The sequence below is a fragment of the Onychostoma macrolepis genome, chromosome 03 (assembly GCF_012432095.1).
Source record: "Onychostoma macrolepis isolate SWU-2019 chromosome 03, ASM1243209v1, whole genome shotgun sequence".
NCBI classification, from domain to species: Eukaryota; Metazoa; Chordata; class Actinopteri; order Cypriniformes; family Cyprinidae; genus Onychostoma; species Onychostoma macrolepis.
In genome coordinates, this window is record NC_081157.1 from 52,965,625 (window position 1) to 52,992,642 (window position 27,018).

Consider the following 27,018-nt stretch of genomic DNA (forward strand, 5'->3'; position numbering starts at 1 on the left):
GTGTGTGTGTGTTTGAGGCAGCATGACGTCTACCCCCGTAGGGGGTGCGTCGCCTCTCACCCTCCGGAATGGTTTCAGGTGTACACTGGAGATGAATACATCGATTGAAGATGTTCTCCTTGCGGTTGGAGCTGAGGTTGGTCATGAAAATATTAGTTCTGCTTCAAGAATGAATAAGGCAGTTGTTGTTTTTTTGAGAAATGAAAATCAGGTGAAAAACTTGATTGAAAGCGGCATTTGGATTAATGAAACGTCACACCGTTGTTGGCCCCGGCAACGAAAGTTATAATCTCTAATGTGCCCCCGTTTGTTGGTAATGATGGTATCATTAAAGAATTAACTAGATTTGGTAAAATTGTCGGCGCTATAAAAGAGATTCCGTTAGGTTGTAAAAATGCTGCACTAAAACATGTGTTATCTTTTAGGCGACAAGTTTACATGTTTTTGAGCGCTCCCACTAAAACGCTCGATGTGTCGTTTCGAGTATCTCATGGAGAGAACTCATACATAGTGTATGCTAGTACAGAGACTTTGCGGTGTTTTGAATGCGGAGATATTGGACACAAACGTTTCTCCTGCCCGCACAAAGCACGTAATACTGAAGGAGAAGGCCCATCTGAAGGCCCATCCGATAAGCCGCAGATTGTGACGGAAAGTACACCACAGCAACCTGAAAAGGCAGTCATTAACACTGAGGTAAGGCAAAATGTTTCTGAAAATATTGTGAATGATGCTGAGGTTCCAGGTTGTAGTGATGTTGTTGGTAGGGGAGATGTTTGTGGAGATCCAGAGCAGGAAAACGAAATGCTTGATGGGCAAAGTGAAGAAATGGATGATATGTCTGAAGCAACTGTAGAGAGTTGTAGAGATGATGATTCATGTGTTGACTTTGATGTGACTAATTGTGGAAGTGATTTGTATTCGGTTGAGCAAATTAATGCTTTCTTGGATGAGACAAAGGGTAAAAAAGTTGAAATTGGCAAGTTTTTTCCTAATCTAGATAAATTTGTGTTGTCCGTTATGAAAGCAAGACAAGAATCTAGCTTAGAAGTATTGTCTCAGCAGAAAAGGTTTCGATTAAAAAAATATATAACAGTAATTAGGAAAGGAGTAAAACCAGTCAGGGCAAAACGCCGGGCAGTGAAAAGTAAACTAAAATAAGTGCACAATGGGTATCAATCTTTTCTTTGTTTTTTTCACACTATTGTTTTCCTCTACTTTCCTATCCAATCTTATTATGGATATCCTAAGAGTGGGGTCCCTTAATGTAAATGGGATTAGGGATAGAAATAAATGGTTATTGTTAAAAGAAAGTATAGAGTTAAAAGAAAATCAATGTGATGTTTCTACAAGAAACACACAGTGATGTAAGTAATGAGGTAGATTGGGGTTTGTGGTCTGATGGTCAGTTTGTTCTTAGTCATGGGACAAATTTGAGTGCAGGGGTGGCAATATTATTTTCTAAGAATTTAAATGTAAAGATATTATCTATTAATGAATTGGAAAGAGGGCGACTTCTTTTAATTAAAGCTAAGATAAAAGATATGAGTTTTGTCTTTGTTAATATTTATGCACCAAATGTTGGTAGGGACAGAATTAGACTTTTTGAGATGCTTAATAATACTCTTGGTTCTCTGCCACAAGAAGATTTTTTAATTGTTGGAGGAGACTTTAATTGCACCCTTGATTTTGTTATTGATAGAAATGGAGAAGAACCACATCCTTCATCTGCAAAAGTTTTAAAAACAGTAATCGCTCAATTAGGGTTAGTAGATGTGTGGAGAGAAAAACATAAAAATGTGAGACAATATAGTTGGGTTAAAGTGGCAGTAGGTAGAATTAGTGCAATAATAATCAATGTAATAGGGTGATAGGAGCATATATCACACCTTGTATTATCTCTGATCATCAGCTTATTACTGTGAATGTTATAATTTCAGAAACAAAACCACAATTCTATTATTGGCGTTTTGATGTTAATTTAACTCAAGATGTTATTTTTTATGAGGATTTTAAATTGTTTTGGAATTGTTGGGTTGAGGAAAAAAAAGATTATGATAATCTACTTCAGTGGTGGGAAATAGGGAAAATTCAGATTAAACTATTCTGTCAACAATTTGTTGCATACACTTCATGTAAAATCAAACATGAAATGGTAAAATTAGAAAATGATATTTCAAATATTCAGAATATGTTAATTAATCAAAATGATGTAAATCTACAAGATGATCTTAGTCAGAAGAAACAAGAGCTAAGCAATATGTTAAACAAAAAAGTAAAAAAAGCTCTTGTTAGATCACATTATGTTTCTCTACAGGATATGGATGCTCCTACAAGTGTTTTTATACTAACTATATGCATGCATTACATACTCCTGATGGGAATGTGACTTCGGATCCTTTGGAAATGAGGAGACTGGCAGTTGATTTTTACGCGGACTTATATGCCAAAGAGTGCACAGGAAATCTTGTTGCAGATGAACTTTTTAATAACTTGCCTGTGCTGGAGGAAGGAGACGCAAAGAACTTAGACTCTGATCTGACTTTTGAGGAAGTTACAAATGCAATGAATCAACTTTCATCTGGTCGTGCGTCAGGTATCGATGGAATACCTGCAGAATTCTACAAAACCTTTTGGGAAATAATTGGAGAATACTTTTTAAAAAGTTTTGCAGGAAAGTTATAAAGCAAAGGTTCTACCAAAAAGTTGTCAACGAGCAGTGCTCTCTTTGATTCCAAAGAAGGGAGATCTTTGTCTGCTAAAAAATTGGAGACCAGTGGCTGTTTTATGTTCTGATTATAAAATTTTATCAAAGTGTTTGGCAAATAGACTTAAATGTGTTCTTGATGTGTTAATACAGAAAGATCAAACCTATTGTATACCCAAAAGATCTATTTATGATAATTTGTTTTTAATGAGGGCTATTATGGATTATGCTGGAATATATAATGTTGATTTTGGCCTGCTTTCTCTAGATCAGGAGAAGGCTTTTGATCGTGTAGATCATCAGTATCTTTTTAAGGTTCTTGAGTGTTATGGGTTTGGTGAACAATTTTTATCATGGATCAGAATATTATATACTGATGCTGTAAGCATGGTTAAAATTGGAGGAGGTTTAAGTGTACCAATTCAAGTGAAAAGAGGGATAAGACAAGGGTGTCCTATGTCTGGTCAGTTGTATGCTTTGGCAATAGAGCCTCTACTTTGTTTATTAAGAATTAAATTATCAGGCATTTTAGTAAGTGAGAAACCAGGAGCTGAAGCTATTAAGCTTTCAGCGTATGCAGATGATATAACTGTTATGGTTAGAAATAATTATGATATTCAAGGTCTAAAAGAAGCTCTAAAGATTTATGAAGGAGCTTCATCTGCCAAACTTAATTGGAAAAAAACAGAGGCTTTATGGTATGGCTCTGAAGGAAGCTCTTTACCTGAACTCCCAGAAAATGTTCAATGGGGGAAGTCAGGTATTAAATTCTTAGGAGTTTATCTTGGAAAAGATGAATATAGGATGAAAAATTGGGAAGGATTAGTAGAGGGAGTGCTTGTTAAGTTGTCTAAATGGAAATGGTTGCTACCCCAGTTATCCTATAGGGGAAGAGTCCTGATAGCTAACAATCTTATAGCCTCCACCCTTTGGCACAAATTGATGGTTTTAAATGCTCCTAGAAATATAATAGATGGAATTCAAAAGACTCTTGTTAAGTTCTTCTGGATGGGACAACATTGGTTAAAAGCTGCTGTCCTTTATCTTCCAATTCATGAGGGTGGACAAGGATTAATTGACATTTTCTCTCGAGTTGCTGTTTTCCGTTTACAAGCGGCACTGTAATCTATATCACTGTTCTATATCATCAGCATCAACAATGGATGGATGTAGCATGTGCTTTACTGCGAAAATACAGAAGAATGGGCTTGGACAAGCAATTATTTATGTCTCTTGGAGGAGTAAATCTGGATGGATTGACTGTGTTTTACCAGAGTGTACTGCAAGCTTGGCAGACTTTTATCCTTTTCAAGAGAATGGGATGGATCTAATCTGTGGGTATATGATGAGCCTCTGTTTTTTAACCCACTTATCTCCGTTGAGTTGTTGTGTTCTGATACGGTGAGGTCAGCAATGTTGAAAGCAGGAGTCTCCAAAATATGCCATCTACGCAGGGGACTGAGTTGGATATCTGCGGTGGAATTGGCACAAAAGATGGGCTTCAGGTCTGAACGCTTTATCAAGAAGTTGTTAGTTGTTAGTAAGACATTTTATGAAAGCTGCTCCTGTGGAGAATTGTAACGCTGGAATTAATACGTGCTTTCCAGAATTGCATGTTTCCATAAAGAAAGAAGACTGGCAGGAAGATGACAAAAAATTGCTTTCTATGGATACACCGGAACTTAATATTTTTAGTGTTTTGAGCAGACAAACACTTTATAGAGCTTGTGTAAAAACCATTAATTATCAACATCTTAAAAATGTAAGAGACAGTAAATGGACAATGGTGTTTGAATCAGGTTCTTCCCCGAAAGGTAGCTGGCGGTCCCTGTACAAAAGACCCATTGAAAAGAGGGTGGGCGATCTTCAATGGAGAATTGTACATGGGATTTTAGCTACAAACAGACACAAAGTGCTCATTAATGTTTCAGATGATGAGGGTTGTCCTTTTTGTCAGGTGTCTGAAACAGTTTATCATCTTTTTATTGAGTGTCCACGTTTGCAGCAAATTTTGGGTGTAATAGAAAATTGGAGTATGCAGTTTATAGGAAACTTTAATCAAGAATTATTTATTTTTGGTCCTAAATATTCAACAAAATACAAATCTAAAGTGGTTTTGCTAAATTTTTTGTATTCTGCAGCTAAGTTAGCAATTTGGTGTACAAGAAAAAATTAAGTAGAAGGGAAAGTGTGGATATTGTTTTGATGATGAGAGGTTTTATAAAGAAGAGATTAATGATGGAATATGCTTATTATAATCTTATTAATGATGAGTCTTTTTTTTCATGTGTGGGGAAAGGATTGTCTTATATGTGAAGCTGATGATCAGGGAGGTTTTGTATTTAATTTATGAGTGTAAAAAGGTGTTTTTTTTTTTTTTTGTATGAAAAAATGTAAGTATTTGTATGTTTGAATGTTTAAAAAAAAAATATATATATAGGTCTCAGGTTTTAATGAATTATTAAAGAAGACCTAAAAGTCAAAGTCTCCCTCCCTCTCTCTCTCTCTCTCTCTCTCAGCAGTAGTTTATCATTATTCATCGGCAGCGCTGCTGTGAGGACAGATGGCACCTCTGCTGGCAGACCGGCGTAACGTCACGCTGCTGTACGGATACATTTTTAACCCTCATCATAACGCATGCGTTCGTTTTGACCTGGAAGAGATGCACAACATTTTATTAAAATAAATAAATAAATAAAATGCATTGTTTACGGGTCATTTCTGGGATTCGGTGCCTTTTGTGTCCCCATTAAATGTCATGATATTATTTTCAACAACATCAATTTTAAAGTTGTCTTTGACGTAAAAAAAAAAAAAAAAAAGCAAATTTAAGTTTTTAATTCTATATAATTCTAAACATTTTACAGCATTTTAAACCACCAAATATCACCATTTTTTTCCTATGTCCCCAGGCCTGTGTCTGCCATTTTGATGATGAATACAACACTTAATATGTCACTTAATTTTCTTTTCACCTTCTTTGGTATATGAGTAATCAGGCATGTGCACACATAGATATCAAAGGGGGCTTGAGCACCTGCCCCTTTTCTTCCTTGAGAGAAAGTGCCCTTTTTTCTGAGAAGTTTTTCTTTTCTTTTTTTTAATAAATTAATATATGTATATTTGTGTGCCTGCATGTGTTGCTGTTTGCGCACAGCTTTCCCTGTCAAACAAAAAAAAAAATCAAAATATCAGGTCGGGTCTGACGTAGTGTCCGTGACGTCACTCATAGGTTTCTGAAGAGCATTTTTGAAGCCTAAAGTGGGCGGAGCCGACCACCGCCATCTTAGGAGCACGTTACCGCGCGTCACTCCCGGATAATCGAAAATGGGCAAAAAGGTGGGACGTGGGTGAAGCTGAGCTGAAACCACGCCCCTCTATAGTGACAGCAGTGCTGCCGTGCAAAGACAAAACACCATAATTTCGTTTTTGGTCGAGAACGAGTTATTGATCATTTAGGGACATTAATGACCTCCTTTATCATGTGTTAAGTATCATGGAGAAAAGCCCCGGAGAAACCAAGGCAGAACACAGTATAACATCAGTTACAGCTCTTTGATTTTGTTTTGGAAGGCTCAAATGAAGTTACGGTGCTCTGCATATGTTTGCATTCGTTCGTCAATATTGTGCCGGCCTGGAGTTATACGGTATTCTGCCTTTGTTTTACTGTCCATTAAAGTCTTATTGTGTAAGTCTATATGTGTTGGCACTTCATTAGACAAACAAATGAGAGAGATCATCGCGATCTCTCTCATTTCTCTCATAACAAACTGCTCCATATAACAAAGCACTGTAAGCAATAACGATTCGGTAACTTGGCAACAATAATTAATCGTAAATAATCTTTAAAGTGTTATTTTTTATATTGCAGATCATTCACTCAGTGCCAGCTGTCAGTCTGGGGCTGCTCACTTCTGTACGCGAGGACTCAAATGCGTGAGTGCGTATCACACATAAAATCAATAACTGTTCGCAATTAAATCCGTTTCCTTCCTTTTTTTGTAAGTTGACAAAATCCATTGCAATGAACGCCATCGGAGATGTTTAATTCACAATCATTCGGAGCATCATCCCTACTGATCTACACAAGTCGTTCTTATAGGTTAAGCTATTTTAATTCAGTTCGATGTGAAAACAATAGTGTAAGTATGTCTTGCATCCTGTTTACACTAAAGGTCTTTTTTCACAAAGACCTTTAGTGTAATTGTAAAAAAAAAAAACATTTTTAATGATACAAATAATATATCTTTTTTTTTTTGTTTACTTCTCATCTATACATTAATGCTGTGTTTTGGGAGATATGAAGTACTTTTGTACCTGTTTACCACAAAAATCATTAACTACACCATTAGCTTGCATGTGAAATATTAAATTATTATGAATAAATCTCTTAAATGATGATCTAAATTTAATTTAAATCGTTTCTGGATATTGAGCTGGGTGTTAGGTGTACAATTCTGCCATCTGGTGGTTAGAGAAAAACTTGTAGAAATCACAGTTTTTGAAAGAATAGTGTAATGACCATATATATCCAGCAGAGGCCCATAGAGAGCCATTCATTTTTCTGAAAGTGGTCAACTGCTCCTCTCACAACTTTTCTGATATATATTGAAACATTATAAAATACATTAAAAACAGTATTTTTGCCAAAGTTTTGAATTAGTTTTTGTGGTTTGATGTATTTTGAAGAGCCCGTTTTTGCAATAATGCCACATAAATTTGCAGAAATGCCACACAAGTTGTCACTAAAACGTGATTGCAGGTACATATTTATTTCAATCTAAAAAGTAAAATAAAAACATTTTTTTTTTTTACATAAATGTAAATAAAAAAAAAAAAAAAACCTAAACTAAACTAAAAAACAACAACTGCAATAAGCAGATATGAATGGTGGGTATATGTGTAAGAGAGAGTGTGTGTGTACGTGTGTGTGTGTGTGCGTGTGTGTACGTATGTGAGTGAGTATGCTCGTTCCACATTGCATTTGTGCTCTAGTATCAGGCTTTAATTTTTTTGTGTGGACATTTTCAGATTTATGCAGAATTTATAGATTTTATTTGCCAAATTCTATAAAAAATGCTCTTTGTTGCAGTCACACGTGTGTGTTTTTGTGTGTGTGTGTGCGCGTGTAGGTGTGAGTGAGCATGTCTTTTCTACATTGCCTTTGTGATCTAGTACCAGGCCTTCATTTCTGTGTGAAAATTTTCAGACTCATGCTGGATTTATTATTATTTTTTGACAAATTAAAAAAAAATATATAGGTTTTTTCGCATTTCCCATTCATTTTCAATTGGACCTTATTAGTAAAAAAAAAAATTACATACCTTCAGAACAACCGAATCAAGCCCTTTTTTTTTTATGTGAATACAGATAAAAAATGTTGAAAAGTAACAAAATCTTATTCCACTGAGATGAAGGGAAACATTTTTTTTTATCTAAAGAAAAGTCGATTGGGGTCATACTGACCCCAAGGTGCTTAAGAGGGTTAATGTTAGCGAACATTGCAAATAAATTGGTTGCAAAACGGTATCCACTCACGTTTAACTTTTTGTCTGGTTATGGTCAAAAAAAAAAAAAAAAGAATCACATTACTAGATGTTATAGCCTAGCCAATGATCACTAGATTTTATACACGTTACTACAATGATTCTGTAAATGGTGATCAGCATCCTATATAATGTGGAAGTTACCGCCTTTTGCCTTGGCGTGACATCTCACTTTTTGCAGACAGTGCAAAAGCAGAGTACAATATCAATATAGACGTAAAAATCAAGTTTGAGATCATTTTCATTAAAACATCTAATTGCCAGATTCCCAGTGTCCTGCCTATAATAATTTTTTCTGTACAAATACAAATCTTTAAAGCCAGTTTTCTAAGTTTCACAGTCTAGCGAGTTTCACACTCTGGAGCAGAGCAGCAGTCCACCTGTCATTCAAGTGTCCACACCCTTAATTATGCAGAACTTTAAGGCTTAATATAATTTAAACGGATGAGTTATAAAAAAAAAATTCACCCCCCTCACAGTTGTCACGAAGGGCAAAATTAGCTATATAGATCAAAATAATTTTTTGTACCAGGCTGTAAACATGTTTTTTTTTCTGCTGTAAAGTTGGGCATTTTAACATGGAGAGTCTATGGGATTGACTCCCTTTTGGAGCCAGCCTCCAGCGGCCAGTCGATGAATTGCAGTTTTAGTCACTTCCGTGTTGGTTTCAAGAGAGAGAGCAGGAGGTTGCCGCTTGGTCTCCACGCAGCACAGCATAGTAGCACACATTGATCAGCTGCACATCACAGACAGACAGAGCCGCAGAAGTGAAACCCTCCCTTTCCAGTTGTGTTTGTCTTGCTGTGGATATGAGTGGTGATGAACAAAAGACTAAGTTACCTGTGCCTTGAATTTACAGCTCATTATCCAAAAGGCAAATGTAGTTAATTTGTCTTGCTAACATCCATGACTCATGACAGCTACACAGTAAAATCAGCAGTGTTAATCAAGCAGTGTTATTCTATTTTTACTCTTAAGGAGTTAACTCAACAACAAATAGTGAAAGATACCCCCTAGTGTTGGTGAAAATGATCAGAGTTAAATTCTGCGTCGTTAACTTGACTCTGGTAAGCTCCGCCCCTCAATTTACCCCCTGTGAAGATCTGAACAGGAGTTCCCTATCAAGTTCGGTCTCTCGACACTGCGTAGCTTACGCTTGGGGGGTAATCCCCCTCCTCCCGAAATACTGAAGCCTTATTGCATCACGCCGGTAAATCTTACCGGCCAATGACGCTCGAGCGCTCGAGCTAGGGGCGGAGCCACCCACTATATAGGTCGACGTCCAGCGTCATTGCCCCAGAATCTTTCTCCTTCACGAAGCAAGCATCGAAGACTTGGAAAATTTACTCACCGCCGTTGACAACGCCCTAAGAGGACGCCATTCCTTTTTAGTTCCCCTTTGGCGATCCGGCAAGAAGACAAGATGTCGCTTAAGGAGTGCTGTGCATGCGGGGGCCCAGTTGAGCTCCCTGATGCACACGCGTGTGTCTTCTGTCTGGGCCGAGCCCACGCAGAGGCCGCGCTGGATGGGCCTGACTGTCCTTCCTGTGAGGAAATGTCAGTCAAAACCCTCCGGGCCAGGATTTCCGTTATCCTAAACTGCGCACCGGCTAATCCATTGCCTCCGCCCCCCGTTGCCGTCGAGCCGCGGGAGGAAAGGCCGAGGCAGCCACGTGCAGTAGTCCCCTCAGATGAACGCATATCGACTCAGTTCCTGCATGCTCATCACTCAAGAGAGCCACCTGTTTCTTACACGAGGTCCAGCCACCGCTATACTAAGCCGCCGCCCGTCGAGGAGGCAGTTGCAGCACACCTGTGTCCGTCCGCACGTGGGTGGAAATCTGCGCCATCGCTTCCATCGAAGCCGTGCCGTACCACAAGCCACATCGCGGATAAGGCTTACATGGCAGCCGGCCAAGCAGCGTCTGCGATCCACACTATGGCCGTTCTCCAGGCTTTCCAAGCCAAAATGCTGCAGACGTTGGATGAAGAGGGGCCGGACTCTGCCGCCTTCAAAAAGCTGCGTTCGGCCACTGACTTGGCGCTCAGAGCCACGAAAAAGACGGCCCAAGGAATTGGCCGTTGTATGGGCAATCTCGTCACGCTTCAGCGGCATCTTTGGCTGACGTTGACCGACATGAGGTAGTCTGAGAAAGCTCAGCTGTTGGACGCGCCCATATCCCCGCTCGGCCTGTTTGGGGATGCTGTAGGCTCGTTTTCTGAGAAGTTTCTGGAGGCCCAGAAGCAGTCGAAGGCGATGAGCCATTTTTTGAAGATGGGACCCTGTCCCTCTAGTGCTGGACCAGATCCTCAGCAGCGTTCCTGACGGGATTGGTCCGAGGGGGAAGCGGCCGTCCGGAGAGATGGACGACGGGCCGCTTCGCAACAGAGTTCATCCTGCTGTTTTTCACCTGCCTGTCCCCTTGCATGTTGCAGGCGACAGGGGGAAATATTTGTTGTCAATAAAGCTTGCACAAAAAAAGCACAAAACAAACACTGTTCGGCAAAAGAGCTCTTTTCCCCCTCAGAATTTTCCCCAATCGCGCGTTATGAGCAAAGTCCCGTTTCTGAGCGGCGCTCTGCAGGGCGCAAGCCCCACGCGCCCTCTCAGTCTAAGCACGAGTGTTCCCCCGGCTCATGCTGGCGGTCCAACCGGTGCGGAAGACGTATACGATGCCCCTCTGGTGGTGGGCGGCTTCCTATCATCAGACAACGAGCCGGTTCAGACGCGTCACGGGGCGCTTCTACCCCTTTCTCACTATTTGGACGCGTGGCGCACGCTTCCAGGAGTGTCAGAATGGGTGCTGAACACAGTTTAGAGTGGGTATACGCTTCAGTTCGCACGCAGACCACCCCGCTTCAGCGGCGTGAGGATGTCAGACGTGCAGAGCAGGGACGCACCAGTGTTGCGACCAGAAATTCTCTCTCTCCTTGCAAAACAGGCGATAGAAGAAGTCCCCCCGGGGAATATGGAGTGTGGCCTTTACATTTACATTTACATTTAGTCATTTTGCAGACGCTTTTATCCAAAGCGACTTACAATTTGGGGAACACATGAAGCGATTCATCTTGAAGAGGCAATTCGACAAAGGAAGTGCTTGTAACACCAAGTCGCAGGCATTGTTTAAATAAGTACAAGCTAGCAAGGGAAGGAATAAGTAAGGAGAAAGATTTTTTTTTTTTTTTTTTTTATGTGTAGGTTGAAGTCAAGTAGTGTCGAAAGAGATGAGTTTTCAGCTGTTGCTTGAAGATTGACAGGGATCCAGTACTCCAAATATGGGTGGGAAGATCATTCCACCAGCCAGGAATGGTGAACGAGAATGTTCTGGAGAGTGATTTTGAGCCTCTTTGTGATGGTACCACGAGGCGTCGCTCACTAGCAGATCTCAGATTTCTGGAGGGGATGTAGATTCTTAATAGTGAGTGCATGTAGGCGGGTGCTGAGCCTGTGGTTGTTCTATGAGCAAGCATCAGTGTCTTGAACTTGATGCGAGCTGCGATTGGTAGCCAATGCAATGAGATAAAGAGAGGTGTAACATGGGCTCTTTTGGGTTCCTTGAAGACCAGTCGTGCCGCCGCATTCTGAATCATTTGTAGAGGTTTGACTGTGTTTGATGGAAGTCCAGCCAGAAGAGCATTGCAGTAGTCCAGCCTAGAAATGACAAGGGCCTGGACAAGAAGTTGTGCAGCATGCTCCGTCAGAAAGGGCCTGATCTTTCTGATGTTGTGTAGTGCAAACCTGCAAGATCGAGCAGTCTTTGCAATGTGGTCTTTGAAGGTCAGCTGGTCATCAAAGATTACACCAAGATTTCTGACCGAAGTTGATGGGGTAATTGTTGATGAACCTAACTGGATCGTGATGTCATGCTGTAGAGTTGGAGCGGCAGGAAAGACAAGAAGCTCAGTCTTTGCCAGGTTGAGCTGGAGGTGATGTTCTTTCATCCATGCCGAGATGTCTGACAGGCAACCTGAGATCCTTTACAGTCGCCACTTCCTGGTCCCCAAAAAGGACGGGGGGCTTCGACCTATTCTGGATTTGAGACCACTGAACCGCGCGCTCGCAAAGCGCTCGTTCAAGATGATAACAGTGAAACAGATCCTCGCGCACATTCAGCCCGGGGACTGGTTTATCTCGGTGGACTTGAGACGCCTATTTTCACATTCAGATAGTCCCTCGTCACAGGCGCTTTCTAAGATTCGCGTTCGAGGGCAGGGCTTATCAATTCAAAGTTCTCCCTTTCGGCTTGGCTTTGGCCCCGAGGTCTTTTACGAAGTGTATCAATGCAGCGCTTTCCCCTCTCAGGCAGAGTGGAATTCGCATCCTGAATTATCTGGACGACTGGCTTGTTATAGCCCAGTAACGGGATACACTGGAAAGCCACAAATGTCAGCTTCTAGAGCATCTGAAGCACCTTGGTCTGACGATCAATATGCAGAAGAGCAAGCTTCGCCCCACACAGGCCATCGCATTCTTGGGAATGGATTTGGACTCGCAATCGATGAGAGCGCGTCTCTCTCAAGAGTGAATGCGAGCTTTGGCCAGCGCTCTCACCTCGTTCAAGCCGGGGAGAGTGGTGACTCTGAAATGCTTTCAGAGGTTGTTGGGCCGTATGGCAGCAGCAGCTGTGGTGTGTCAACTCGGGCTTCTGCATATGAGACCACTTCAGCTATGGCTGAAATCCCGGGTGCCAAACAACGCGTGGAAGAACGGTCAGTTGCGCGTCTTGGTGACCCGAGAATGCATGCAGACGTTAGCCCCCTGGTTCAACACAAGGATGTTCGAGCAGGGAGTCTCGATGGGCAGAGTGGTCAGCAGAAAAATTGTCACTACGGATGCGTCATTGACGGGCTGGGGAGCCCTTTGCGACGGCAGACCGGCTTATGGCACTCGGACGAATGCACAAGCGAGGTGGCATATAAATTGCCTAGAACTGAAGGCAGTATTTTTAGCTTTGCAGGGCTGTCTTCCACTGGTAAAGGATCGACACGTCCTGGTCCGGACGGACAACACGACGGTGGTATCCTATATCAACCATCAGGGAGGTATTCGTTCACGCTCGCTTCAAAGGCTGGAGGAACGTTTCCTCCTTTGGGCGGACAGAAACCTTCTGTCGATCCGAGCAGTTCATGTTCCAGGCAGCCAGAACTGCGGCGCAGACATGCTGTCCAGGGGTGTTCCAGTTCACGGGGAATGGAGACTGCACCCGCGGACCATCCAGCTGATTTGGAGCCTGTTCGGAGAGGCGGAGATCGACTTGTTTGCCTCAGAAGAGAACGCGCATTGCCAGCTGTTCTTCTCGCTGACGAACGCACCTCTGGAGGGGGATGCTCTTTCGAGTCGCTGGCCCAAGAAGCGCAAATATGCCTTTCCCCCAGTGAAGGTTATGCCGCTAGTGCTGCAGAAAATCAGAGAGGAAAGGGGGACGGTGCTTCTGGTTGCGCCGAACTGGCCCAATCAGCCATGGTTCCCGGAGTTGATAGAGCTTCTAACGGCTCCCCCGTGGCCGATTCCGTTACGGAGAGATCTCTTATCGCAGGCAAAGGGCTCGGTGTGGCACCCCAGACCGGAGCTATGGAACCTGCATGTTTGGCAAGTCAGCGCAGAGGGCAGTCGCTAAATGTATCTCAGCGAGTCTTGGATACAATTGCTGAAGCCAGAGCCCCGTCTACCAGGCGTCTGTACAATCTGAAATGGAAAGTTTTCACTTCATGGTGCATGTCGAAGGATGAGGACCCAGCCAGCTGTGATGTGTCTGTCATTCTATCGTTTCTGCAGGAATGCTTGGATGCTGGACACACGCCATCTACTCTAAAAGTGTATGTGGCTGCTATTTCAGCTTTCCATTCACCTATTTTGGATCGTTCAGTCGGTAGGCATCATCTGGTGGCCAGCTTTTTAAGAGGAGCGGAGGTTGCACCCCTTCGTTCTAATTTGGTACCAGTGTGGGATCTGTCCTTAGTGCTTAGTGCACTTTCTGAGTCACCCTTTGAGCCGCTGCTTTCGGCAGAGTTGAGAGTGCTCTCTTTAAGACAGCGCTCTTGCTTGCCTTGGCATGTGGTAAAAGGGTGGGTGACTTACATGCACTGTCTACGAACACTGCGTGTATGGAATTTGGTAAGGATGACTGTATGGTCAGACTGCAGCCAAGACGGGATATGTGCCTAAAGTGCTTTCACGCCGTTTAAAGCACAGGTCATTACGCTTCAGCGTTTGCTCCTCAGGATTCGAGCCAGCGACACACCGCTATGCCCAGTCCGTGCTCTGCGAGTTTATCTGAAGAAGACTAGTCATTTCAGACAAGCAGAACAGCTGTTTATATGTTTTGGTGGCCGTACCAAAGGACTGCCAGTGTCGAAGCAGCGGCTGTCACATTGGATTGTGGAAGCGATCACGTTGGCGTATGCTTCTAAGAATGAGGCCTGTCCGTGGGGAGTACACGCCCATTCCACAAGAAAAATGGCTTCGTCGTGGGCTTGGGCAAAAGGTATGTCGATTCAGGATATTTGTCTGGCAGCAGGATGGTCTTCACAAGACACTTTTGCTAGATTTTACAACCTGGAGATTCCGTCATTCGCACCGTTCGTTCTGTCTGTGCAGTGATGTGTCTACAGCTTGGCAGTTGGCTGCCGCCTGCACTTGGCCACGCCCCCCAGATGATCAGGGTGGTTTCGACTAGGTCCGGTGGCCTTAGACATGCCTATAATAGATATAGTCAGCGACTTCTACATGCGTTCGAGCTGTTGTCGACCGCGGTAGGTGCACTGATTTCTACATAAATCAAGTGGTAAATGCTGAATATGTACGTGGCTCCAGCAGCGCTGCGGCCAGTCCATGTGTGGTATTGTGCTTTATTACTGTGCTTAGTCCCGCTCCGCAGGAGCTGGAGGGCGTTGGTTTCCCTGAGTATCCGATGAAGCAGTTAACGGGCTCGGCTCTATTGGGCCCAGCTCTTTAGACTCTTCCTACCGGATGTGTGGAATGCAACACAGCGGGATTTTACGCGTTCCCCAAGCGCAAGCTACGCAGTGTCGAGAGACCGAACTTGATAGGGAACGTCTCCGGTTACATACGTAACCTCGGTTCCCTGAAAGGAGGGAACGAGACACTGCGCGCGCTGCTGTGTTGTAATCCTCAGAGTCTTGTACCCGTTCGAACAGCCGAAAGATTCTGGGGCAATGACGCTGGGCGTCGACCTATATAGTGGGTGGCTCCGCCCCTAGCTCGAGCGCTCGAGCGTCATTGGCCAGTAAGATTTACCGGCGTGATGCAATAAGGCTTCAGTATTTCGGGAGAAGGGGGATTACCCCCCAAGCGTAAGCTACGCAGTGTCTCGTTCCCTCCTTTCAGGGAACCGAGGTTACGTATGTAACCAGAGACGTTTTCTGATCGCCATTTTCTTTAAGCGCCAACCGACAGGTAAGCTCTTTTAAGTAACGTACTGAAACACAGTTTTAATATTTTATGTGAATAAATGTGCTAATATTACTGCATAGGTTGTATTTTGATGCAAGTTGTTTAGTTTTGTTGATTTAATTTCGGAAATTCCGAATAGGTAACTTCGTACATGGCAAGTTCATGCGTTGTAGAGTTGTTTTTCCATCACAATGTAGTGCTAAAGCTTAAATTATTCCAATGATCTAACTTTTTTTTTTTTTTTTTCATTTGCAATTAGCATTGTTATATCCGACTAATATGTTAATGTTGAAATATCTAATGTCACAATGGGGCATCAGCATTTTTATGTGTCGGATGGTTGAAATTGCGATGTTCCAGCTTGGGCTGTGTAAGTTTGCATCATACGTTATATGTCAATGTTTAGCATGTGTAATTCATGTAACTTAATATCGTTGCTGATGTAGGTTTTTTTTATTTTGAGCATGTATTACGACGTTAGATGCAGTCCGACTAAATATAATAATAAAAATAACAATATAATATATAGTCTTGTAATTGACACTGTTGTAATGTTATATGAACTACTTATTTGCAACTGTTCAGCTCACAGATTAAATATGTCCAACGACATTTAACACATTTTTTGAAGACATTTATTCGATCGCCACCATTGCATTTTTTTAAGTCACACAACGATAGATGGCGCTGTGGCCTTAGTGATGGTTCAACGCTGTGCAACGAAGGAAAAAACACCCGCTAAATTGTTTATCTAACCTTTCTTAATGTTATTGGTATTATAGTTTTATGTTATTGCTGTTAGACTCACAATTAGCCGACATGATCAGAGCTGTGTTAGTGCTAGTATAAGTAGGTGTTAGAACTTCAACCTGTTTGTAAGGAGTGACGTGTTTAAACGTTGTATATTAGAAAATAACGAAAACGCGCTTTAATCTTGAAAATGAAACCGAGTGTAGCAATATAATTGGCATGGCATAGCACATATATTGCACAATTAACGTATTATTGTCACAGTTTTAAATTCTCTATTTTAGGCAACTTGGATCAGAAACTGTATGGCATCACTAAATGAAAAGTGAAACACTAACCACTGTAAAGTTAAGTATTTACTAAAGTATTTGAGAGTGTTTGAACTTGTATGACCAATTCTTAGATCTAATCACAAATACTGAGGTGACTATGCAAACTATTGCAACACAATTTCTGTACTTATTTATATGTTGGGCATTAAACCTTTTTACACTGTAATCTGTGTAATACTCTGTCACTTCTTACAGATCATGCTGGTTAAGGTGAAACTTGGGGATGCCCAAAAATTTGTCAAGATAACTGAGCTGAGACTGGAGGAGTTTTTGTCTGCTGGTAAAAAAAAAATATACTTTCATTGTATTATTTTAGAAAGTTTTTTTTTTTTAAAGTTTTTTTTTTATTTTTTATCTATGTTACTTGATGGATGTCTAGTAATTTTATGAGAATATACTATAAAATCACATGTTGCATGTGCCTTGATGTTCAAAGTTCATCATCGCTATGTAAAACCTTCCAAGTCATGTATCCTTTCTCATAAAATGTAATACTTTTTTTTTTTTTTTTTTTAAGCATTTTTAAAGTTTGGTGTCCCAGCTGTACCTGAGAATGTGAAGGTTTTTGATGAATCAGGGACTGAGGTGGATGATGATATTTTTGAGGATGTAGTCAGTGATCCCTCAGTTGGAGTTCTTACCATAAAACATGGTGCAGGTTTGTATTTATTTCATTACTCATTTATTTAATACTACTAATTAATAATTCCCCATAAAAATGTATCTGCAACAAGACTTGGATTCTGCCTCTCCACAAGCCTCTCATGGGCAGTCAATCCTGTCTTCACCCGTCGACTCCAGTGACTCACAGGATACAGTCATAATTGAAGAAAGCACCTCCAGCAAACGAATAAGGCTAGATGGCGAAGCTAAAAAGGTGGGTATTCAATTTTTAGTACTTTTACATTTTGGGGGAAAAAAGTAAAAAAAAAGAAAGAAAGAAAAACGACTGTTGAAACTATTAAATCTATTTTTAAAAATTTACATGAATTTGACATTTCTGATTGAAGTTATGATTTTTAAGACTGATTTATATTTATTTTTTTATTGTAATCTTTCAGTTGGTGGAAACCATTCTTGTCCAGAAACCTGGTGGAGAGCGTGTAATAAATGAATACAACCGAACTAAGTCTTTGGGGGATGAAACAAGGAGGAAAATGGTTAACATCTTGGCAGCTGACATGATAGAAAATAATGGGTAATCTTTATAATCATTATCTGGTGTATATGATCTCTAGTTCTAACCTTTTTTGTTGCTGTTGTTTAAACTCATGCAAAGGACACTAAAAATATTTTTCCTTTTTTTTTTGTACTGCAGTACATCACCACCAAGGCAGGTGAAAGAAAAATATGCCAGAGGAATTGTGGCTTTGTTCCCTTACCTCAGTGACCCCTTTTCCAAAAATGGCTACGTAAGTCAGCTTTGAATTCTAATTCTGTGTTGATATTTTAAATGCTGCTGGTCTCACATACCCAAACTACAGGTGGTGTATTTTGCTGTTGAATTTAAAGACTTTGTATCTGTATTTTTCTCTAAGGAACATTATTATGATGGTGAAAGCGGTACTGGGTACTTAGCATGGAGAGTCAAAACTATACAGAGAGGCTTAGCTAAAGAACGACGTGCATCATTTAAAGGTACACAATGAAATTCTGAAATCTTCTACCTTTTGTTTTTTTATATAGCTCATTTTGCCATCTTTCACAGGAGTTCTGTTGCTAAGTTTCCTTTTTAAGGATTAACTTCATTTATCATTCTTTTAAGCAGTGTTGAAGCTTTTAGAATGTTTTTGTTGTTATCAGGACAAGGAACGTCTGCTGAAGCGGGGTCTGGAGGACCAACTGTAAGACGGCAGTCAGAGTTTAATCCAGAGACCATCTTGAATGAGGATGAATGCAAAGAAGCAATTGCATTCATGCGCCATTCTTCTGATGAGGACGCCATCAAGAAGAAAATGAAGTTGACATTCGACTATCGCCGCAACATGGTTCTTGACCCCATGCAGTCAAATGAGATACTGACAATCTTTCCACGATTCAAAGACATTAAAGGCTTGGTAAAGTGTTTATAATCATACTTTTAACAATTTAACAATACAATAAAATTTACTAATGTTTAAATATAAGTTTATTCAATGCCTACATGGGTTTATATCTATAATGATTTGTCTGGTACTTAGAAAAATAAATGTGGGTCATCCTTTTCTGCCTCTTCTTAGATTGAGCAAGACTTTGTTCTGATGTTTGGAGAAGGAGTGTCAGGCAAGCTACTGGAGAAGTGGACCACTGCATTCAAGAAAAAAGTGCTTCAGCAGTGCAAAAAGCTTCCAAACACCAGTGATTTGGAAGAACTACTGCTAGCAGCTGAATCTCCTACTGTTGACTCAGAAGAGGGTGTTAATTTTGGTAAAATGTTTAAGATTGATTTTATACTTTAAATATTAATTTGAAATATTATTGAACAAATTATCTAAGGAACTTAAGGGTGAAAGATTTATTCCCCATGCCTTTTTTTTATGTTCTTTATTCTATTTTTCACTTCCAGTTTGCATTATTGATCAGATTTTGCTAACATAAAATGTGTTTAAACAGCTTGGGACAGCGACCTCTCTTCCATAATACTTCTGTTGCATCTGATCCCACCTTCTGCCCAAGGCCGGAAAAGACCAGGAAAGGTGTCTGCCTCTCAAGCAGAAAAACGTCTTAGGTTACGTATGTAACCCCAGTTCCTCGAGGGAACGAGACGCTGCGTCCAAGAACGCTAGGGGAACGCCTCCAGCGTGACCACGCTCTGATACAAATGTAATCTGTCCAAAGGATGGGCGAGACGTCACGGGCGGGTGACGTAACGGCCAGGAGGCATAAAAGCACGTGCAGTGGAACCGGCGTCAGCTTCAGGAATGAAGCAACCGCTCGTAGGGATGCCGGAAGTATGGCCTTGAGACGCAGCGTCTCGTTCCTCGAGGAACTGGGGTTACATACGTAACCTAAGACGTTCCTCTTCAGGAACTCGAGCTGCGTCCAAGAACGCTAGGGGAACGAGATCCCCACGCCGCCAGACTGACAAATCCCTGCCTAGTGTGGATGGAGCACAGCTAGGGCGAGAGAAAAAAGGCCACAGGTGGCTAGGTGAGCGGGGCCTGCGTCCCGAAGGCCAACTTCTGAAGAGTGAGTCTTGATCCCCAAGAGGGGAGAGCAGAGGACTCGAGGCTATGGAATAGCATCCTGATCCACCACATAGCAAACGCTCTCTGACCGGAGGCCTCAGCCTCTGGAGGAAACATGTACTAGGGGGTGTCTACCCACTGAAAGGCCACCGAGAAGGGCGCGGTAGGCCAGTATAGCCGCCACGTAAACCCTCAGGGTGGAGTGGGTTAACCCTGCGGAGGAACAGGCCCGCACGAACTCCAGAACTGTACCAGTCGGGCAGTTGACTGGGTCGAGCTGGTGGTCTCCGCACCAAGAAGTGAAAAGTTCCACTTCAAGGCGTATAGTTTCCTTGCTGAGGGAGCTCTGGATTGGAGGAAGGTCTCAACAACCTCGGTTGGGAGACCGGAAGTTATGGGCTGTGCCCCTCAGGGCCACACCCACAACTTCCAGCTCCGGGCGGGGTGACAGACCCCGCCAGGAGAGGAGATCCTCCTGACGGGAATCTCCCATGGAGAGCCGTCGAGGAGAGAAATCAGGTCCGAGAACCATACTCGGCCCGGCCAGAACGGTGCTACCAGAAGTAGACTGACCTCGTGCCAGCGCACTCTCGCCAGAACTCCCGGGAGCAGAGCGATCGGGGAAAAATGTACAGACGAAGCCTCGGCCACGTCTGTACCATGGCATCCAGCCCCAGTGGAGCTGGATGAATTTAGAGAGTACCAGAGAGGACATGCGCTGTATACTTACCTGAGTGGCGAAGAGGTCCACCTGAGCCTGGCCAAACACTCTCCAAATGTGCTTCACCCCCTCAGGGTGAAGCATCCATTCCCCTTGCCTTAGCCCCTGCCTCGACGGGATGTCTGCTCCCACACTGAGATGCCCAGGCATGTGAACTGCTCTCAGCGAGAGGAGTTTGTCCTGGGACCACCCAAGGATCTGGTACGCCAGCCTGTGCAGGGGGCGTGAACGCAGACCTCCTTGGTGGTTGATGTAAGAGACCACCGCAGTGTTTTCGGTGCTATCGCACCAACACCGGCGATCTCTTGGTCTGGGAGAAAGTGTTTCTGTGAAACACCGCCAGCATCTCCAGGCAGTTGAAGTGCCACATGAGACGGGTGAGGGACACGTCCGTCGCTAGCGTACGCAGCAACACGGAGCTCCCAACACCAGGCCCTGAGACAAGAACCAAGGATGTCTCCACATGTCTAAGACACGTAGGCACCACCACGTGACCTTGATCATGTGAAGCGGTTTTCCCTTGGGAGAACCCTTGGTCTTGAGCCACCACTGTTGAGTGACTGGCCTTCTTTCACTCTCCTGACTGCTGTGAGGATTGACTCGATCCGAGCAGGGGACACACGTGCCTGCATCGTGGTCGAATCCCACACCACACCACACCAAGATAAGTGGTTCTCTGTAATGGAGAAAGCACACTCTTCTTGGCGTTCAGTCTTAACCCCAACACTTTCATGTGAGCACGAACAACATCTCGATGTTGAGCCGCCATCTGCTCTGATAGAGCAAGAATCAACCAAAGTGGATATGCAGATGCCTTGTAGCCGCAACGGAGCTATCGCGGCATCCACACACTTTGTAAAAGTGCGTGGTGAGTGTTAGGTCAAGGGAAGAACCCGATATTGGTGAGCTTCACCGAAAGCAAACCTCAGGAACTCCCTGTGAGTGGGAAGGATGGAGATATGGAAGTATCGTCTTTTAGATCGATCGCGACAAACCCGTCCTCGGACCTGATCTGAGACACGACCTGTTTGAGCATCTTGAACTTCAGTCTGCTGACTGAGTGGTTCAACTGATGCAGATCTAAAATGGGACGCCAACCCTTCATCCTTCTTGGGAACTATGAAGTACCGGCTGTAGAACCCGGAATCTCTTTCGTAAGGAGGGACCACCTCGATGGCCTCCTCTCTCAAGAGAGTACTCTACTTGTCGCTCCATTACCAGAACCTGCTCGGGGCCCACCAGAGTGGGATTCAACCCGTTGAAACGAGGCGGAGGAGAACCAAACTGGATTCCGTAGCCTCTTTCTACAGTATACAGGTCCCATGGAGACACATTTGGCAGTAGTTTTCACGCTGCCAAATAGTCTACTAAGGGAACCAGTTTCTCAAGACTGGCCTCTGGTATAACCAGGGCGGCTAGCTCGGTGTCCTGGAACGGCACGCCGGCAGGAGACGGCCAAACTAGCTGCTCTAGAAACCCCTGAAGGGGGTGGCGAGCATCTCAGCTCCGCCACGCTTCCGGGCGGAAGAAACTGAGATGTGTGCTCGCTGGAGATCGCTGCGCCCTGGAACACCGGCGTGGCAGGGTTGGCAGACCGATCTCCTGAGGGCACTGAGGAGAGACGGGCACTGCACCGCGGTGTACGCCGCTCTTCCCCAGAGGGGCCTGCCCTCATAAGTTCTGGGCCATGGGCACCAGGACTGCCTCAGCCAAGTCTACTATTGAAGCGACTGTCCTCAGACTCGGCCATCTTCAAGGAAGACTAGACTGGTAGAACCAGAGCCTGCAATGCAGGACCCAATGAGACACGCTTGGCAGGGGCTCCCACACCACCAGGTGCCTACTAAGGGAACCAGTCTCTGGAGACTGGCATCTGGTATAATCAAAGCGGCTAGTTCGGTATCCTGGAACGGCACACCGGCAGGAGAAAGCCAAACTAGCTGCTCTAGAGACCCCCGAAGGGGTGGCGAGCATCTCAGCTCCGCTACGTTTCCGGGCGGAAGAAACTGAGATGTATGCTCGCTGGAGATCGCTGCGCCCTGGAACACTGTACGTGGCAGGGTTGGCAGACCGATCTCCTGAGGGCACTGAGGAGAGACGGGCACGTGTATGCCGCTCTTCCCCAGAGGGGCCGGCCCTCAGAAGTCCTGGGCCATAGGCAGCAGGATGTTTTTAGCCAAAGACTATCCAGCGAGAGTGACGGTCCGCAGATCCGCCTTCTGCTAGAAGGCCTCGGCCCGGGAGCGCCACTCTGACTCCAACATACTGGGGAGTACGAGAAGTGACGCTCCCTATAGGAGGAGCTGGAACACGGTTGGCACGCCCAGCAGCCCCTGCTGACCACATCAACCTCCTCAGAGGAAGAGAGGTAAAACATTGTGCTCTCACTCGAGAAAATCCCAAGTTTTCTTAGGCTCCTTACACATACACATCTAACTTCTCCTAGTTAGATGAAATAGATCATTTAATTCCTCAAAATTAAATGGAGAAAAACAACCAGACAAGTAAACACGGTCTGATATGAAAGGATTCATGAAACGAACGAGAATGACATCGGCAACGCGCGCTGCAACAGTGAGCTCTCACTCAAAGGGGGAAGAACCGCACCGCGGGCTTCCAGCCCCGAGCGAGAGCGCTAGATCTGGGGATTGCAGGTGGAGAGAGGGCGAACCCGTCTCCAACCCGTCCGCCAGATCTATGTGCGATCCCCGCGATCTCATTCGCCGCCGTGCCTCAGCAGCGGCGGACCGGTTTCTTTTTAACCGCGAGATCATATGGCGGGGAGAAGCACGATCAGCCCCTTTTTTTCGAGCTGACAGCGCGAACTCCGTTCCTAAGCAGGGACACTGCTATAATGACAACCTCGTTCGTAATAAGCTTGTGCAAACACTGCGATTTTACAAAGCTCATCGACACCATTCACCACGTCTACCTCCTCGGAGAAAGACAGACGGAGCGTCGCGCCCTCTCTCTCTGGGGGGAAGTACCCGCGGGGCTTCCGAACCCAGAGAGCGGGCGCTGGATCTGATGAGAAGGAAGAAGATAGGGGCTCGCCCGTCTTCATTCCCTCCACCTGATCCATCTGCGATCCCCGCGAGCGCAGCCGCTGCTCCGCCTCGGGAGCTGACTCTGCGTGCTCTGCTCTCAAGCAGACCACACACGGACTGTTAGTGAAAAACACACAGCCTGTAATGCGATCTGCTCTCGCCCAAGTGCTAGTTTCTCTGCACTTTAGACATTGTGGAGCTTATTTCAAGTGACAAACAACACTAAATAAGACTCACAACACATATCGACAGACACACAGAGTAGCGGTAGCTGAATGACAAAAGCTGACGCCGGTTCCACCGCACGTGCTTTTATGCCTCCTGGCCGTTACGTCACCCGCCCGTGACGTCTCACCCATCCTTTGGACAGATTACATTTGTATCAGAGCGTGGTCACGCTGGAGGCGTTCCCCTAGCGTTCTTGGACGCAGCTCGAGTTCCTGAAGAGGAACACCTTGTTGTATTCAAGAAGGTTTGTTTGTTTTTATTTTTATTTATTTTTCTGTTTTATATTTAACACATCAGTGATAGTTCTCTTCAATTTGCTTGGTTTTCTCAGAGTGGAACAAACATTGAGGAGCATCTTCGAGAAATCACAGCTATTGCTCAGCCCTACCTCCTGGCCTTGGGACCTCAGAAGAATTCAGTTAACCAGTACTTCATCGTTCTTGATCAGCATGCCATTCCATGCAAGTCAACCTCCTCTCTTGGTGCCTTTGACGAGCTGTTTAAAGCACACTTTGTTTTTGGCACATCTTACAACATTATGCTACACAACATGTACACTTTCATTCAGACCACTGTGTACAACATAGATGTTGGCAAAGTGAAAGAGAGTCCTCGTGTTGCTGAGGTTAGAGCAAGGCTGCTTAGCTAGGTGCCTTAAGTTTTCTGTCCTCATGAAGTGTTTTGTTTGTCAGGCTGAGTTATACGGTTCAAAATTGCTTCTTAGGCACTTCAGATTAGTTCATGGTTTTGTTCCTGGAAAGAATCTTCGCCTTAAATGTGTAGAGGCAGGGTGTAGTTCTGTGTTTGGTACTTTTTCAGGTTTTAGAAAACACTTGAATACAAAACATACTGAGCAAAGTGACCAGAATTTTGACACCATTGACAATCGTGAGACTGCTGAGGCAGAAGGACAAAGTAGTGCTCAAACATTTGATCAGATTGGCACTGTTGGAGAGGTGGCCACAACATCTGTATTGTTAAAGTCAAATAAGAGCACTTTGGATATGTGTGCGTCTTCTGTTACACAACTAAAAGTTGCTGGGTTGAGTCAGTCTGCTATAAGTGGTTTTGTTTCATCTATGGAGGAAGTCGTTTTTGAGATTCACAATCAGGCCCAGGATGCAGCTTTGCTATGTCTGTCTCCACATGACATTGCTACTAAAAGGAAAATAGAAAGTTCAATTCAACATTTGGAAAATCCTTTTACTTTGTTAAATTCTGAAGCCAAACGAAAGAGACTTTTTACAGAGAAATGGGGAACTGTTGAACCAACCGAAATAGTGCTTGGCACAAGATTTAACAGCAGGAGAAATAAAACCACTGGAACATTTGATCAAGTTGTTGTAACAGATAAATATGCTTATATACCAATTTTAGAAACACTAAATTCAATTTTGCAAAATCCGCATCTTACTGATTTGTTTAAACCCAGGCATGTTCCAAAGGAAGGTGTTTATGTTGACTTAAGTGATGCGGCACATTTTAAAAGTAATCTTTTATTTTGCACAGAAAAAGATGCCTTACAAATTCAGTTATTTTACGATGATTTCGAGACCGCTAATCCATTGGGTTCCAAAAAAGGTATACACAAATTGGGTGCTATCTATTTTACGTTAAGGAATTTCCCCCCCATTTTTAACTCCTCATTGGATAATATTCATTTATGTGCCCTCTTTCATGCACAGGATATTAGACGGTATGGTTTTAATTCTATAATTGAGCCTCTAGTAAACGATCTAAAAGTGCTTGAGATTGAGGGGGTTAAGAATCCAGTATCTGGAAGTTGTGTTAGGGGTACAATTGTTCAAGTCACAGGGGATAACCTTGGCTTACACAGCTTATTAGGCTTTCTGGAGTCATTTGGGGCTCAATATTGTTGTCGTTTCTGTGTTCTTGAGAAAGATCGCTTTCAGTTTGTGTTTTCTGAAGATAACCCTGAGGTTGTACTAAGAACAACTGAGATGCATGCTATGCACTGTAAAAGGTTACAAGATGACTCTACACTACCTCATGTCTATGGCGTCAAACGGGTGTGTTTGCTAAATTCACTCAAGTATTTCAACACCGCACGATTTGGGTTTAAATGCCATCCAATCTTGGTGCTTGTTGCGCAACATGCCTCTGTTATTTGGTGATTTAGTGCAGAGAGATGATAAACGCTGGTATCTTTTGCTTTTACTTCTGCAGATTGTTAACATCGTATTTTCACCAGTCCTAACAGAAGGCATGACCATTTATCTTAAACATTTAATAATTGAACATCACCAGCTATTCAAAAAATTATTTCCCGAAAAAATCTGTTCCCAAAGCATCACATAATGATACATTACCCACAGTGTATAAGAAAAATTGGACCAATTCTGCACATGTGGTGTATGCGTTATGAGGCTAAACACAAGTTTTTTAAAACACAATTAAAAAGCTTCAAAAACATCACTAAAACACTAGCCAAAAAGCACCAGAGTTGTATGGCAATGCACTGGGAGTCTTTTAGCCAGTACAGATTGACTCTTGGGCCAGGGAAGATGATGGAACTCAGTGAACTTAAAGGTGGGATGGACATGGCTTCCAAACTAGGAGTGGAAGTATCAGAACTTGTCTATTCTGTAAAATGGATCAAACATCATGGCACAGAGTATCGCCCTAACTTTATTATCTGTACTGAAGTAGCATGCGAGATGCCTGTGTTTTGTAAGATCAAGACTATTGCTGTGAAAGATGAAAATGTACTGTTATGTGGAACACTGATGGAAACACTCTGTTTTGATGACCATTACCATGCATTTACAGTTAGACTGCATCCAGACCAAGTTTTAAAGGTAGCGAATGTTAACGAGCTGTGTTATTTCAAACCATTTGATCTTCAAATGAAATATGGCACAACAGATTCTGCACTGCATATAGTGCCCTATTGCCATTTTATGCAGATGTGATGTTTTTTTTTCAGATGTGATGTATTTGTTTTAAGCCTGACAGTGTTTTAATAAATGTTTTAAATGGTACATTGATGAAGTTGTTTTCTGTTCTATTCCATGTATTCAATGTCCCAAAAAAAACTCTGTAAGAGTTGACTTTGCACTATAGCAGAGAAAAGTAGTTACACCAC

The 27,018-nt window shown here is 43.3% G+C and overlaps 1 protein-coding gene across 5 annotated transcripts; it reads left to right on the forward strand.

Annotated features, from left to right (window-relative positions):
• LOC131536494 (uncharacterized) lies at positions 1-26,914 on the forward strand. Of its 5 annotated transcripts, XM_058769463.1 has the most exons (14): positions 26-136; positions 426-696; positions 5,227-5,311; positions 6,579-6,643; positions 16,702-17,029; positions 17,267-17,407; positions 17,484-17,626; positions 17,811-17,947; positions 18,068-18,161; positions 18,288-18,387; positions 18,553-18,806; positions 18,969-19,155; positions 19,342-19,424; positions 24,244-26,914. In XM_058769463.1, the coding sequence occupies exons 5-14, from the start codon at positions 16,885-16,887 to the stop codon at positions 24,559-24,561; spliced, it is 1,602 nt and encodes a 533-aa protein (XP_058625446.1). In that variant the 5' UTR covers positions 26-136; positions 426-696; positions 5,227-5,311; positions 6,579-6,643; positions 16,702-16,884; the 3' UTR covers positions 24,562-26,914. The 5 variants fall into 5 exon arrangements, with proteins under 5 accessions (XP_058625449.1, XP_058625445.1, XP_058625446.1 ...); XM_058769466.1 differs by having other exon boundaries at positions 1-696; positions 17,508-17,626; XM_058769462.1 differs by having other exon boundaries at positions 1-696; positions 5,230-5,311.
• Positions 26,915-27,018: the final 104 nt, after the last annotated feature.

Excerpts from the sequence above, each read along its gene's own strand:
- LOC131536494 (XM_058769462.1), top strand. The coding sequence starts at position 16,885 with ATGTTGGGCATTAAACCTTTTTACACTGTAATCTGTGTAATACTCTGT. Across the intron at positions 18,162-18,287 it reads CCTTTTCCAAAAATGGCTAC|GAACATTATTATGATGGTGA; the intron begins GTAAGTCAGCTT and ends TTTTTCTCTAAG. Across the intron at positions 19,156-19,341 it reads AGAAGAGGGTGTTAATTTTG|CTTGGGACAGCGACCTCTCT; the intron begins GTAAAATGTTTA and ends GTGTTTAAACAG.